At 48.3% G+C, this 15,577-nt stretch overlaps 1 protein-coding gene across 17 annotated transcripts in view; it reads left to right on the top strand.

The window, feature by feature from the left end:
- fbrsl1 (fibrosin-like 1) overlaps nucleotides 1-15,577 on the top strand; it is a 212,569-nt gene that overhangs the window by 183,626 nt on the left and 13,366 nt on the right. For all 17 annotated transcript variants that reach the window (XM_035530301.1, XM_035530314.1, XM_035530303.1 and 14 more), the window contains one exon: nucleotides 1,092-1,140. In XM_035530301.1, coding sequence (XP_035386194.1) covers nucleotides 1,092-1,140 — 49 coding nt within the window. The remainder of the gene's footprint in view (nucleotides 1-1,091; nucleotides 1,141-15,577) is intronic.

The raw sequence follows: 15,577 nt of genomic DNA, 5'->3' as shown, positions 1-15,577 counted from the left end.
AGTAATAAGTCCCTGCTGTGTTTGGACTGTGTGTCTGGTTGCTCTGTTCCGAGTCTCTCACCTTGTCTGCTGTCAGTCTGAGTGATGTTGTAGCGTAACGGAAAGGCGGCCAAACACACCAGCCTCCGTCCTCAAAACCCCCCTCAGTGTTTGCTCTGTTTAATTAGATCTCAGTCTGTGCTCAGATGATGAAGAGGGTGAATGTCTGTGTTGTCTCATTCATGTCTCGTCTGTGTCTTGGGAGCGAGCCTAAGTCTGGCTTTGATTTAAGTGTTCATTCTCCTGAGTACCGTCGTTCCGTTCCACCCCTCAGCCGCTGAAGCTATACAAACGTATGGCTTGTTTTCTTTTGGATGCCGCGTGCCAAAGTCTACACAGCGTGTAGTTTGGTCTGTGGTCATTGTGAGGTATAATGTTTGTGAGGTACATTGTTTAGTCTAAGGGGTCAGTGTGAGGTGTTTGTGAGGTATAGTGTTTGGTTTGGGGTTTCCTCTCGTGCAGTGACTCCTGAAGCCGGTGTGTTTCTGTTTACTTTGGCTCTGTACGTCAGTGTTGGAAATTGCAGCAAAATCGAGGAAATTGACTTGGATTTGCTTTTTTGAAGCCATAGATCTCAGTCTCCACTCACACTTTTCTTTCTCTTCTGTTTCTTTGGGGTGAGGTATCTTTAGCATGTTTGGAGTGAGATATCTCCAGGGTGTTCTCTTTAAGGTTGCATATTTCCAGGCTGTTCTGTTTAAGGTGGGGTATCTTTGTGGTGTTCTGTTTAAGGTGGGGTATGTTCAGGGTGGCACAACAGTGCCCCCAGTGTTCAGGTGTGTTATAAAGGTGGCTATATTGTCATAAAGTGGCCTATCATGTTATAATGAAAACTGTGATGTAATTCTAAGGAACGTTTCCTCCTAGGGTGTTGTGGTTTGTAACTGTCTGCAGTATTAATGGCATCATTCAGGTCCTGAGGTCACTTCCTTTGGGATGTCATGATGTCATTTCCTTTTGTCTCTGCTGTCCTTAAACGTTGAATACGAAGTGCTTCAGTCAGGTCCAAGACCCTGAACTAACCACGAGTCCCTTCTGTGTTTTCCTAACAGACTTCAGATGTTGGATCAGAGAAGCTCTTCTTGCCCACGGCATCCAAAGGTAACACCCAAAACCTTCTCACTGTGGCCTTCTGTTCCTCCCATTTACATCTACACTAACATTTACAAATACTGCATTTATCAGGCTCTCTTATCCAGAGCGACACACACAAATGCTTTGTCATTTCCTCATAGATACATCCTAGTATAGTACAGTAGGTCAGAGTCCAAGATACCAATGAACTAGAACACTGTAGAATACAAGGATCAGTGCTGATGACTAGAAGTGTGAAACACATATAAACTCTATAACAGGCAACAATCAGTGTAATAAACAATAAACAAAACCCTACAATAAGTACTAGAGTTTCAGTTAGTCAACATAGGAGCAGGGTCAGTGGTCATTTAAATATTCCACAAATAGACGGGTCTTTAGTCTGTGTTTGAATACTGCAAGAGACAGCTCGCGTGTGGAGGTTCTCTCAGCTCTCTCACGTTCCTGTGGCTGCGCTGAGGTTCTCTGGGACCACAGGGGTCCATTAAAAGTGAGGCTTGGCATGATGTGTCCACAGTGTCCTGGAAACCCACTGTGCACGCCATGAGACGGGCACTACCCGCGCACACAGCTGACACCGTACAACACTTTAGACAGGACCATCCCACATCTCTGCCAGCCCTCTGAGAGGGGTTCGGCTCCCCTCCCCTCGCCTCTGGGAGGGGCTCCGCTCCCCTCACCTCCCCTCTGAGAGGGGCTCCGCTCCCCTCCACTCTGAGAGGGGTTCGCCTCCCCTCCCCTCTGAGAGGGGCTCCGCTCCCCTCCCCTCCGCTCTGAGAGGGGCTCTGCTCCCCTCACATCTTGCTAATCTTAGCTCCTCCTTCCAAACAAAGTTTCTATATGAAACATTTCTGCATTCTTTGAAATAGAAATACTTGCAAATAAGGCGTGTGTGTGTGAGAGACAGACCTTGATGCAGAGGTGTGTGTGTGTGTGTGTGTGTGTGTTGTGTGCGTGTGTGCGCGCGCGTGCGTGCGTGTGTGTGTGTGTTGTGTGTGTGTTGTGTGCGTGCGTGCGCGTGTGTTATGTGTGGTGCAGGTTGCTGGTCTCTGATGCTCCCTGATACCAGTGTCACAGTTTACTCTACAGTTCCACTTCAGAATGTTGGTGACAGACACTGGTCTCAGATCAGCATGAGGTATTTGTGCAGGTTAATGTCGGGGGTGATTTCTGTCTGGCAGCTTTTGTCTGGCATAAGGAGACAGAGAGAGTGAGGAAGACAGGAGAGAGGAAGTGAAAGGAGACTAGCTGAGGGGAAGCGTTTGTGAGCGCTGACTGACTCTGGTTCTGTGGTGCTCGTCTGACTTCCGGGGGTGTCACAGACTTTAGGAACACACAAAGAAAACTAGAACCCAGAAGACAATAAAAATCAATGATGATGATGTTACCATTTTCCGCTCCCAACGCGCACACACACACTCAAAACTGCATGTGGATCTGAGTTTGCACACAGCAGGGGTTGGATGCATTTTCTCTGTAATCTGCTAATGTGAGTGGGATTAGAGAAAGACTTTAAGAATCTCATCAGATTATCTCCCGTTTGTACGCTACACCAGCTGAGAAGAGAGGTCTGCTTGAGGGTGCTGAGATCTCCTCGTGGTGCGGCCCTTTACTTGGAATAATTCTGTTACATGGTGACAGTGCAGTACAAAATGTGTTTTTCCTCTCTCTCTCTCCTGCAGCCGGGCCGGTGTGTGTGCTGGTGTTCTCTGTTCCTGCTGCAGTAGTCCGGCCTGGCCAGGCTGTTTGCTCTGGAATGCTGTGTTCCTTCAGGCTGGGTTGTTTCCCAGGTTACGCCTGTGTCCCATTATGAGATGTCTGCTGGACCAATCTCTGGCATTCAGACTGGTGTGTCCTAGAGGACTACACCACTGAGAAATCCCCCTGACCAAGAAGGGGCGCTCTTCCTATGGCAGTGTGGATTTAATTTTGATGTAACAGTTTGACAGGCAACTCAGTTAGTAGTTAGTGTTGAGTGGTTTGTCCTGAAGTGTGTGTGTGTGTGTTGAGCCGGCTGTGGTTGGTTGAGATCAAGGTCTCGTGGTCTGGCCCGTGTTTCTCTAGGGCAGGTGAGGGTGTTTAACTGTAGTCCTGATTAAATCCAATTTAAGAGCTGAACTCTTCATTTTTCACACAATGGCGCCAAATTGTGGTGAGATTATTAGGTTATTAGATTATTAGATTATTAGGTTATTAGATTATTCAGCCTGATTTAATGTGGCTAATTTTGAGAGACAAATTGGCTGGAATGAAGGTGTCTGATGTCGGTGAATTACGGCGTGCTGTTGCTGTACTGTTGAGCTGTTTTCCCAACAGTGCCTTGTGTATGAATACACATTGTTTAATTAAGTGCAATCACACTTAATTATGATAATGGTTTTCAGTGAGCCATAAATGTTATATTGATTGGTATTGCTGAAGAGTCTGAACTCCTGTAGTGGATTGTGGCGTGCAGCAGGTCAGTCAACTGCTGTGACTCCCCCACCTATACGAGTCTTTCTCAAGACTCCTAACCCCACGGTTTCTGTAGCAGGATTGAAATTCCACTCTTCATAAGAGTTTTTGCCGTTGTGTAAAATGTAAATAACTGTGACAGAATATCTGAACGTGTGTTTGAATGATGACACAATAACAGGGTGTCGAAAGGAAATAATTCACATACATCATTAATGTGTTAAATACACACCTAATACTATGTTAAACACACATCTTGGTGGTGTTCTGAAATGTGTTCAGGGATTCTTTGGCAGCCAGAGGTTTTTTGGTCTTGGTTTTTTTGGTCTCTCTTGTGCGAGTGACCGATGTGTGTGTGCAGTCTGCCAGGAAAGCCCGGTGCATGCTGGGATAGCAGGAAGATTGTGAGGGGAAAAACCATTTATGAAGTGGATTTGTGGTCCGCTAATCCTGATTAATTTTGACCTGTTGCGTTCGTTTTAAAGCACACGTTACTGTACATGCAAAACGACTGAAGGATTATCGGCTTCAGGAGATTAACAGCAGATGGGATTTTAAGCCAGACTTAATAAATTGTTTCCATTAAAGTTACCAGCCCACACACACTGGATTAGGTCTACGGAACAAAGACGAAAGAGGGGGTGTGCGTGTATGTGCATGTGTGTGTGTGTGTGTGTGTGTGTGTGTGTGTGTGTGTGTGTGTTCTGGTGGGGAATAACACCCATCTGCATAACTCATGGCAACAAAAACAGATAAACTCACCCAGTTAGGACGTGTGTGTAAGCCCCAGCTATCTGACCTTGCGCAGGACAGGATTAGACACCTCTCTTCCAGGTCCTTCTCTGGTGCTTCCAGGCCGGTTTTTCGCGGCAGCGCTATTGCAAGCAATTTCCCTGGAGACTGGCCAAGACTGGGGGAGGGCGTGGCAGTAGGTCTGCTCTCTGGGCGCTCATTATGTGCTACACTGCTCAGGGTCTCTGTGTCGAATCGCTAATCAACCTCTCTGTCTGCAGTGCCTCTGAGTGCCCTTTACTCCTGCCTGCTATTTGCTGCATGTCAATAAAAGTCTTTACTCTGCCCCTCCTCCACCGAGGAGACCCTCGCATGCACGTTCACACACGCACGTACGCGTATACACACACCTCCCCCGGAAGGGTGCAAAGCAGGGGGAGGCGTGGTTTTGGGGGCAGGGCGTTTGCATGCAAGCCGAGGCCGCCTTCGGTAAGGTCGTTGCCCGTGTGCACCTGACCTTTGCCCCTGTGTTCCTGGAGCCCCTGAGGGGACTCATGAGCGGAGTTTGACCTTTCAACTGGCTAATCGGCTTTGCGGCTGTCGGGGTGTGGGGGGGCCAAGCGATGGGCAGGGCTGTTCCAGCCTCCCAGCTCCTAATGAAGTGGTGCATGCTGGGAGTCCCTGTAGCACAGTTTAGCGGCACGGTCAGGTGGCTTGCTCGTCTTGCAGAACATTATGGGTCGTTGTTTGTATTTGCACATCTGGCCGTGTCTTTCTGTTAGATGTCCATTCTTGCCCACACATGTCTGTCTGTCACACGCACGCACATACACATACACAGGAACGTGCACACGTACCTTTTTGGATACCTTTTCCCGCTAAAGCCTGTTTGTTTATTGATTTAATTGGAATCTTTTCAGCGGGTAAAGACGCCCTCCGAGAGCTGGAAGTTCACGAGCATAAGTCACCGGCACACAGCACCCGCCCTCCGCCATGAAAGAATAACACACTTTCTCTTCATTATCCCTCCATTAGAATTTATGTGTGTGTGTGCGTCTGTGGTTATTGATGGCACTAACTGTTTGTATATTCCTGCCTGTAAGGAGACTGGTAGCGTCGTTGAGATTAATTGGGTTTAATAATTAATTGAGCCGTTACTGACACAGATCTCTTTAGATAGAAGACAGGAAGCAGCTTCAGGGAGAGAGAAAGCAATCACACCGACACGTCCAGACAAACACCAGACAAACACCAACCCGTCCTGACAAACACCAGCCCATCCTACTCCGCCGCACCAGACGATTATAGTCGATTGATTATATAGTTATTGATTATATAGTTATTTAGTCAATTACAGTGGAGGAAATGTGATGTCTCTCCCAGTTCCAGCGGTGGTGTTTTAATGGGTCAGTCTGGTTGTAGGGACCCTCAGCTCCTGTGTTTACTGGTTTCTGTCTTTACCACCAGCTGAATTGTCTCTAAGTGCTGTGCATTAAAGTCTACGGCACATGAAACATTGATGAGCACGTCATTTACACATGGTCTCAGACTGAAGGCGGTGTAGGGGATTTGTGGGAGGTGTAGTTTTTTGCTAAGGAGAGACACCAGGGGGCAGCCCCACAGGCGGGGGTCCCTGGAGGCAGGCTGGGTTCTCGTTGGGTGATGGGCAGGTGTTTGGGCAAACAGGAGTCCCAGCTCCTGAGGTCTGTTTCTCTGTCCTCTGTAATCTGTCTGGTGTAACCATCAGCCTAGCAACAACAGCCAAGACATCATTTCACTTTTCCTTTTTGCCAGTAAGAATGTGGAGAATTTTGCAGTTGTTGTTTTTTCAATCTGCGTGGCCATGTCCACCTTTCTCTGGATGCGCTCTTGGTCCCGCTCTGCCTGATTAAATCAATGTCAGTATGGGATATTTAGTCTTGGGTCTATTATTCCAGAGGTGGAGGTTATGCACGCTGGGGAAGGCAGAAGGTGGAGCTACACCCAAACATGCAGTTTGGCTAAAGTGGCTGGCAGGCCAAGATCCAGGCTAGATGGATATTGCAAACACGGGCTAAGCATGTTGGGATCAGTTCACACAGCCGCGGGAAGGTGGATGGCGTTCCATAACCAAGGACAGGCTACACACCACAGATCATAATCACCATAGAACCTCCTGTGGCGCTGCACTTGAGCCACTCTGTCTGGGGTGCCTGTAGTCATTAACGACATTGTTGGCCACCACATACATCTGTTCAAACACCTTCATACTGACACAGGTAACGTCATACCCGTTCTCCTGTAGTTCTCCTGTAGTTCCCCGGTAGTTCTTCAGTGGTTTTGTAGTTCTCCAGTAGTTCTCTGCTAACTTCAGTGTGGGCGTTGACCTCCTGCTTTTTGGCGTGTGCACTTACGTCTTTAGTGGAGCGCCATGATTGTCAGTGAGCGCGCGTCACGCCTTTGTGATCCACTAAGGATTTGGAAGGCGCTCAGACAAACATCCTCTAAAACATGAGCACTGGTTCAGCCGCATGCCGAGCTGAGGCTAGCGTTAGCGTCCGCGCGCTATCTGTGCTACCAGGCTGCCCTGACATTAGCGCCCTCTCCCCTTGTTCCCACAGTAGTTCTGCTGTGCGGCTAAGCTAATTAGCCCTGCCATCAGCACCGGCACAGGGAGACGTGCCATTCTGAGACGGAGCTTGTGCTTGCCGTGCGTATGTTGCATTAATCGCTCCGTGTTATGCTAAGACACACACTAACGCGGCTCGGTTGGAGGTGGGAGGAAAACCCAGAGCGTCCGTGTGGTCCGTTCCTTACTTAACCAGGCATCTGTTCTGCTGTTGTTCCTGGCACCCAGTGAATTCCCCCTGTTGCCGAGCGTGGGACGGCCCTCTTAACAGCCCGGGTCTCCAATGGCCCCATTCAGTGCCGAGTGGCTGTTATTTTAGCACCATTCTGGAGAGCAGGGGGAGAACTTGACACTGAGCCCCAGCAACGCTTGCCCTCGCTGGGGAGAGACCGGATGAGAGGGCCCCCGGAGTGGATCTCACCTGTGGAGAGCTGTGGAGGGTTGTTTTTGAGGAGACGACCTCAGTGACTCTCTTACCTGTGAACATGTGAGGGGTCTGAAGGCTGGAACTGATGCCAGTGTGGAAAATCAGAACTGATACGGAGCGAATAACATTAATGCCTCTTTGGTACGGATACACACAGACGTCACGCTAATTCAGTCTTCCTGTAGGACTCCATGTTCTTTGTGGTTGTTTAGCAGAATACACAGCACAGCTAACACTGAGCTCTCGGCAAAAGAAAACAACAGGATGGAGGATATGGTGTGAGGAGGTAAACACAAGAGGTTTGTGTGTGTGTGTGCGATTGTGTGTAACTGGCAGTAATGGGATGAGCATTAAAAAGCCCAGTAGTTCCATCAGTGAGAGACGTGGTGTCACGGAGCTGGTAAGATTGTCAGTAAAGGGGCAGGACTTTCCCCTGCTAGAGCCAGGTGTGCAGCACAGGTTCAGAGATGTACAGGGACAGGCTGTTTCCAGTGCTGATTCCAGTGATGTTGACATCCAGGGTTTGTTAGCAGCTTTTGTTCTACAATAAAGAAGCAAAATCTGGACTCCAAACACGTCTTGGTACGAAAATGAGGGACAGAAATCTTTGCTTTGGCTCAGTCCGGTTGATACTGATCGCATATTGGTACCGGATGTTGGTACCCAACCCTACCGATAGCTTCTGTTTTCAGAGTGCTAGGCAGGCCCAGTGAGTGACTGGGGGGTACTATCTTTAGACATCAGGCCTTTACTGTGAGAGGTTTGAAGGCGTCTGCGTGTTAGGTTAAACGTAGCTAATATGAGCGGTCTCGTCTTCTCTTAGCTGCTGCTAAGTGGCCTTTTAAGGGTAGTAGATGAACAGAATAGACCTTTTGTGTGTGCGCTTCTCTGTGCGTGCTTCTCTGTACGTGTGTGTGGATCATTGTGTCTGTATGAAGTGACAAGCAAGTCTCTCTGTGTGTGTGTGTGTGTGTGTGTGTGTGTGTGAGAGAGCTGTTAGAAGAAATTAAAACTGACGTGTGTGTTTGAGGAGGTCGTTCTGAGCTGTTGCCTAGGTCAGATTTGCACCTCCATCTCGTTAAGATGTCTCCCTGTCTCACTCTCTCTCTACCCACCTGACCGTGACCAGTACAGAGGAGGAGAAATCTTCAGCCCTTCTCTCAATACTGCACAGGCACACAAAAATTGACATCGGTAGTCTGGCTGAAACTTGATCGTAGATCAGACCGTCTCGGTCTATTAAAGGCCCCCAGTCAGAGCATGAGTCTTCTGCTTTTGCTCAGGTTCCTACCACTGATCTCTGATCAGTCCCTCTGCTCTTTTGTAGTAACTCCTGTTGGGTGGGTGGGTGGGTGGGTGTGTGAATGAGGCTGGTGTGACTGTTTTCAAAACCGATATTTCCAAACAGCCTTGTCCCGTGGTGTCCCGTGGTGTCCTTCCCGTGTCTGAGGGCTTGTCGGCGTCTGTTCTCTAAGCTGTTCTAACTCTACACAACAGCACATGCTAAGCTATTGTAAACATGTGGGCGTTGGGCCTTGGGATTGTCATATGGACAGCAGTTTAGCTCCGATTGTTCTCCTCCACACACACACACACACACACACACACACACACAGCTATGGTTTTGTCTCTACGTGGTCCGTTAACTCCAAACTTTGGAAAAACTTCCTCTACAAATGCTGTTTTCATTCCATTATCTGGGCGTGTAGAGATATTAGTGTAGCTGTAAATTCTCTGTCCTTCTTCCTGCTATGCGGCTCAGCGAATGAATGGCAGCTCCGGCTTTGGAGTCTCCTCACACGTTCACAGCTCTGAACGGAAATATTTTCACCTGTGCTGCAGCCGGTGTTGGAGGCGGTGCCCATGCAGCACTGGGAGGCGGGACGCTCTGTGCTCAGTGTCCAATCATATTTGGCCAGCATCAATGAAGGATTTCATTGGCTGCGGTGGACAGGGAGCTTTAGAGCTGACCAAGGCCTCTGGAAAATGCTGAGATGTGTTGAAGTCTAGAGCTAAACCAGTAGAGCATGATGTACGTCACCTGGACGATGACACTCATCAAATGTCGGCCGTGTGTGTGTGTGTGTGTGTGTGTACACGTGTTGGTCTAGTCCTGGAACAGTCCGTATTCATCCCAGTGTGTTTACCCTGAAGCACTTTGGTGAGTAACAGTTGACGGAACATGAGACGACTGAAAATATTTACCGTCTTCACACTGGTGCACGTGAATGGCCAACCAGAACGACAGAGAGACAAAGATTGACACACACACACAGAGAGGGAGGGGGAGGGAGAGAGGGAGAGGGAGAGGGAGAGAGGGAGGGAGAGGGAGAGAGGGAGGGAGAGAGAGGGAGAGGGAGAGAGGGAGGGAGGGAGGGAGGGAGAGAGAGAGAGAGAGAGAGAGAGAGGGAGGGGGAGGTGTATAAGGGTATAAGGCCTCTTTCAGTTCCTGGTCTCTGCGACATGCCTCCCTTTCATCGGTTCCTCCAGCCCCTGAATTTAATCAGCCGTGTGCTGAGAGATCGTCTTCTGTGCACTCACCACAGGGTCTCCTCACCCTCCTCCACCCACTGGCCACGTTACACCACCTTTTATTTACATTCCACCTCAGCAAACGCCACCTGAACCAGCCGTTTTGGGTCATTTTTGTCCTATTTTATCTATCTATCTATCTATCTATCTATCTATCTATCTATCTATCTATCTATCTATCTATCTATCTCTCTATCTCTCTATCTCTCTCTCTCTCTCTCTCTCTCTCTCCCTCCCTCACCCACTCTCCATCTCTCTCTCTCTCTCTCTCCCTGGCTGTGCTAATAGAGGATGCTTTCCTGCCGTGGAGCAGAAAGCCATTGTTAAGTGTGTAAGGGAATATGGAACCAGATAAAGCTGCCCTGCTGGGCTGGAATTCTGGGCCATGCTGGGTGTCTGTGCTGTCCTGCTGAGACAGACTGACGTCCCGCTGACGGAGGGATGTAAGGGGAGAGACAGGCATGACGTTTCCAGACTTTTCTTTTGTGTCCACTCTATTTCTGCAGCTGTAGTTCCCTCCCTTGACCCCTTGACCTCTGAGGTGGAGCTTATGAACCCCAGCTGATGTGGAGGTGCGTATTGGAGGATTACGAACACGAAACACCCAGGACCTGGTTTATGTTTGGCTGCAGTGAAACCAGATCCAACGAGGTGTGTGTGTGTGTGTGTGTGTGTGTGTGTGTGTGTGTGTGTGTGTGTGTGTGTGTGTGTGTGTGTGTGTGTGTGTGTGTGAGAGAGAGACACGGCGGCCCTGGTGGTTATTAGAGCTGACAGCCGTTGTCTCCAGTCATCTCCGTAATTGCAGCTCTATGTTTCTCCTTTAATCTTCCTGGACAGCTGCTGTTGGGCAGGTCATTAATGAAACGATAAACCACACGTCCCCGCCCACGCCCACCCCCCACCCCACCCACGCCAAGTTCACTGCATCCTGATGGAGGAAAGAAGGTGCTGGTGGTGCTGTTTGGGGGGGGAGGGGTCTGTCAGGGGTCAGGGAGACTCAGGGTCACATTCAGGTTGCTGGGTAACACTATTTGTTCTGTTTAAACATTAGTGAATATGGTCTATAATAATATGGTCTATAATAATGTGGTCTATAATATGGTATGTAATAATATGGTCTATAATATGGTATGTAATAATGTGGTCTATAATATGGTATGTAATAATGTGGTCTATAATATGGTCTGTAATGGTAAGGTCTGTAATATGGTCTATAATAATATGGTCTATAATAATGTGGTCTATAATAATGTGGTCTATAATATGGTATGTAATAATATGGTCTATAATATGGTATGTAATAATGTGGTCTATAATATGGTCTGTAATAATGTGGTCTATAATATGGTCTGTAATGGTAAGGTCTGTAATATGGTCTATAATAATATGGTCTATAATAATATGGTATGTAATAATATGGTCTATAATATGGTATGTAATAATATGGTATGTAATAATATGGTCTATAATATGGCAGTAGTTGGGGGGGTATTTGGGAGTGATGCGGAGTGCTGTCATAGTTCAACACTTTTCTTCATGTGTGGTCCTGACACACTTGCCAAGGTAATCCTTTCTACAGAAACATTCTCATGATGTAGACACACACACATGCATGGATGTTTGTGTGTGTGTGGGTGGGTGTTTGTAGGTTCTGTGTGTGGCAGTATCTTCTGGTGGTTTTATAGGATTCCCATGGCATTTGCATGGCTGCAGTTTTTACCGTGTTACAGGTGTACCAATCACAACACACCCAGACTGCGTTTACAGCAGCTGGCGTAAAGGGGCAGGACAGAGGGCATCCCTGGCGGAGGACACTGGTGTCCCTGGGTGTCCCTGGGTGTCCCTGGGTGTCCCTGGGTGCAGTGGGAGATCTGATGATTGGTTAGGATACAAGGCAGCACTTAAGCTGTGCTCTCATCGTATAAGTGGCAGTTCCGCTTACAAAGGAAACCAGAGCTGTGTGTCTACACTTTCATCATAGAAGAGGTGTGTGTGTGTGTGTGTGTGTGTGTGTGTGTGCATGTGCGTGCGTGCGTGCGTGTGTGTGTGTGTGCGTGTGTGTGTGTGTTAGAAAGTGCAGGGCCAGAGTCCAGATGTTTCAGGCAGACGTCTAAGTATGAAACAAGGTCAGAGGTCAAGGATATCATGGCGGGACAGCTGTGTGGTGGCAATAGGGTCATCCCACTCCTTCTGGAACCATCCGTCATTGGCTTGTCCCTGCATAGCCGTCTGTGGATCATTCCACAGTAGAATGTGTACATGGCAGAATCCCAGGAGAGCTCGTACCACAAGAGAGAAAGTAGGGGTGTGTGGGTGGGGTGGGGGTTTGGTCACGAGTCATCTGCTCAACAGTGCTGCCTACATACCCCAAGGGAGCATCAGCCTCTCTTCAGAGTGACCTTTGACCTCCCCAGAGAGTTCAACATTCTTTGCGAGTCTCCTAGCACTTGCGCGTTTTGTCTTGGTGTTGAGTTTGAGTTGCAACTTCTGCACTCTTCCTAGACTATAAAGGTGTGTCCTCCTGTCTGTATCCTGACACTCGAGGGCACTGTGGAAATGGCGCCCCCTGTGAGAGTGGTGTTGAGAAGCTAAGCACAAAGGCTTTTATTGGTTATTACTGTAAAAACCTCAGCATGTCAAAAGAACAAACCAAAACAAAACAAACCGCCTCCTTCATGGCAAGTGTTGGCAGGCGTGTTGACGTGTTTCCTCCCTGAAGGATTTGTGGCTCTGTTGCATTTGTAAGCTTTTCTCTTCGCTGTCTATTCGGAGCGATTGCGAAGCACATTCCGTGACGTGCCAGGCAACTCCGTGCAGGTGGAAGTTTGACGTGTTGGAAGCAAATCTTTGAAACCCGAGCAGTCTAGTGAGAGATCGGGTCAGTGGCATTAATGCCGCTGTGTTCCGGAAGATTCTGGCCTGTCCTCACAGATGGACACCGTCAGCTCACGTATGAGTCTCGGTACATTTGGAAATTTGCTGATCTGAAGATAAACTGTTGTTTCGTTTTCCTGGCGTTTAGCGAGGTGGCTTTAAATTGTATTCAGGCAATACAGCGTTTCATAATCAAGGCTGAGTGTGTAACAGACTGCAGACAGACTTTGATCGCTGGCCAGCAAACTGCTTCAGTTCAGCAGAAATTTGAACTCCGATTTTGATATATTTTATTGTCTGATTTTCATGCGACAGTGTAGCGAGTGGGCTGCAGCAGAGTTGATATTCAGGGTGAAGGTTTGGTCCGCTGCTCCCTGACGCATCTCCCGCACAAATGATGCTGGGGGTGGTGCAAGCTGTGCGAGGCGACTGATCGCTACGGCAACAGACGTGTGGATGCAGGCTGTTTTTAATGAGCAAGAAGCTGTGTGTGTGTGTGTGTGTGTGTGTCTTGCTGTCTCCTAGCTGTGTCATTATGCCCTATTAGAATCACCATTAAGACGGGCACACACACACCACCCACTGTGCCCAGTGTGTCTGTGGACGGCAGTCGCGGTCAGCCCGCGCGGTAGTGCCATCCTCCACGCCAGCATGCCCGGGAGCCTTGTTTCCAAGGCAACGTCAGTGACGGACGACATTTAGAATGAGAAATATTTTCCTTCTCACGCTTTGGCGTTGAATGGGGAGGGGTGGGTGTGGGGTGGGTGATAGACAGGGTTATCTACCACAGCATCTGCTCACAGCGTGCTTTCACACTGATCTCACATCAGCCATTCAGGGAGAAATGGCACAGCTGATGTGGCCCCATGTGCCCGTTTCAGAGGTATCGTCCTTTCTGTTCAAAATACCAAAGAGAAAAGGGCAGAGAATTCAGGCTTTTGTCACCCTGTTACTGGTGTGGACGTCCATGAGTGACTAAAGGGGTTTAATATTTCATCAGAGGGTGGAGGAGAGGGGAGGAGGGGAACGCGTGGAGGAGCTTTTATCGTTGGGGTTGTAGTGGGGTATCTGAGGTTGTAGTAGAGTGTCTGAGGTTGTAGTGGGGTATCTGAGGTTGTAGTAGAGTGTCTGGTGTTGTAGTGGGGTATCTGAGGTTGTAGTAGAGTGTCTGGTGTTGTAGTGGGGTATCTGAGGTTGTAGTAGAGTGTCTGGTGTTGTAGTGGGGTGTCTGGTGTCCGAGGTTGTAGTGGACTGTCCGAGGTTCTAGTGGGGTAACTGAGGTTGTAGTAGAGTGTCTGAGGTTGTAGTGGGGTAACTGAGGTTGTAGTGGGGTAACTGAGGTTGTAGTGGGGTGTCTGGTGTTGTAGTGGGGTGTCTGGTGTTGTAGTGGGGTGTCTGGTGTTGTAGTGGGGTATCTGGTGTTGTAGTGGGGTATCTGAGGTTGCAGTGGGGTGTCTGGTGTTGTAGTGGGGTATCTGAGGTTGTAGTAGAGTGTCTGGTGTTGTAGTGGGGTAACTGAGGTTGTAGTAGAGTGTCTGGTGTTGTAGTGGGGTAACTGAGGTTGTAGTAGAGTGTCTGGTGTTGTAGTGGGGTATCTGAGGTTGCAGTGGGGTGTCTGGTGTTGTAGTGGGGTATCTGAGGTTGTAGTAGAGTGTCTGGTGTCTGAGGTTGTAGTGGGGTAACTGAGGTTGTAGTGGGGTAACTGAGGTTATAGTGGGCTACACAAAGTGAACACACTGTCTGTCCCATTTTTCCTGTCTCTTGTGTTTTATTTCACTACATTGTCCTTTAAATGTTTTGTTTTCCATTTCCAAATCTGTCAAGCTGGAGTTTGTTTGTTTGTTTGTTTGTTTCTTCTTGCAGTCTGATATATTTTGTATAAAATATTTCTTATTTCCATTTGGAAACTGAATATTTGACTAATTTATGTGAACACATGGGTGCTTGTGGGTTTTTCTAGAGCAGGTAACTGGAGTCCTCGCCAGTCCCGCTCTGTGACCCCGCACGGAGTGACAGCACCTCACAAACCTCCTTGTGCTCTGTGGAGCCCAGCAGAGTTTTGTAACAGGGGTAGAGTGTCCATTTAACATGTTTCAGAGATGGCTGAGAGGGCTGGAGAGAGAAAAAGAGAATGAGCAGAAAAAGGCGCGAGTGCAGACAGGAGGCTCGTGAAGGGCAGAGGAGGCTCTGCAGCTCCTTTACACAGGACAATTGAAACATAATTATTTCATGGCAGATTGTGTGCGCAGTAAATCTGCGTTTAACTTTAATTAGCTGTGATTTATTCATTCTGACTGGCTTGCTCGCAGAAATTGGATCATCTGATTATACTCAAGCATGACAAAGACCTGATTAAACACTTCATAAAACCCGCAGAGGGAAAGAGAGAGAGAGAGGAGAGAGAGAAAGAGAGAGGGAGTGAGACATCCCTATACACTCTATCCCTGCACACTCTGATATCCCTGTACACTCTCTGCACACTCTGATATCCCTGTACACTCTGCACACTCTGATATCCCTGTATACTCTCTGCACACTCTGATATCCCTGTATACTCTCTGCACACTCTGATATCCCTGTACACTCTCTGCACACTCTGATATCCCTGTACACTCTCTGCACACTCTGATATCCCTGTACTCTCCTTGTACACTCTGATATCCTTATACACTCTCTGTACACTCTGACATTTGGGTTTGGTTGGGTTCATATTCTCAGACTCTGCCCTCTTGTGTAGAGAACAGCATCATCTGGCATCAGTTCAGTCTGGCCTCACCGTTGCTGTCTCTCTCTCTCTCTCTCTCTCTCTCTCTCCT

The sequence above is a fragment of the Electrophorus electricus genome, chromosome 9 (genome assembly GCF_013358815.1).
Source record: "Electrophorus electricus isolate fEleEle1 chromosome 9, fEleEle1.pri, whole genome shotgun sequence".
NCBI classification, from domain to species: domain Eukaryota; kingdom Metazoa; phylum Chordata; class Actinopteri; order Gymnotiformes; family Gymnotidae; genus Electrophorus; species Electrophorus electricus.
The sequence above is the reverse complement of the archived record's forward strand: the minus strand, read 5'-3'. Positions and strand labels throughout refer to the sequence as shown.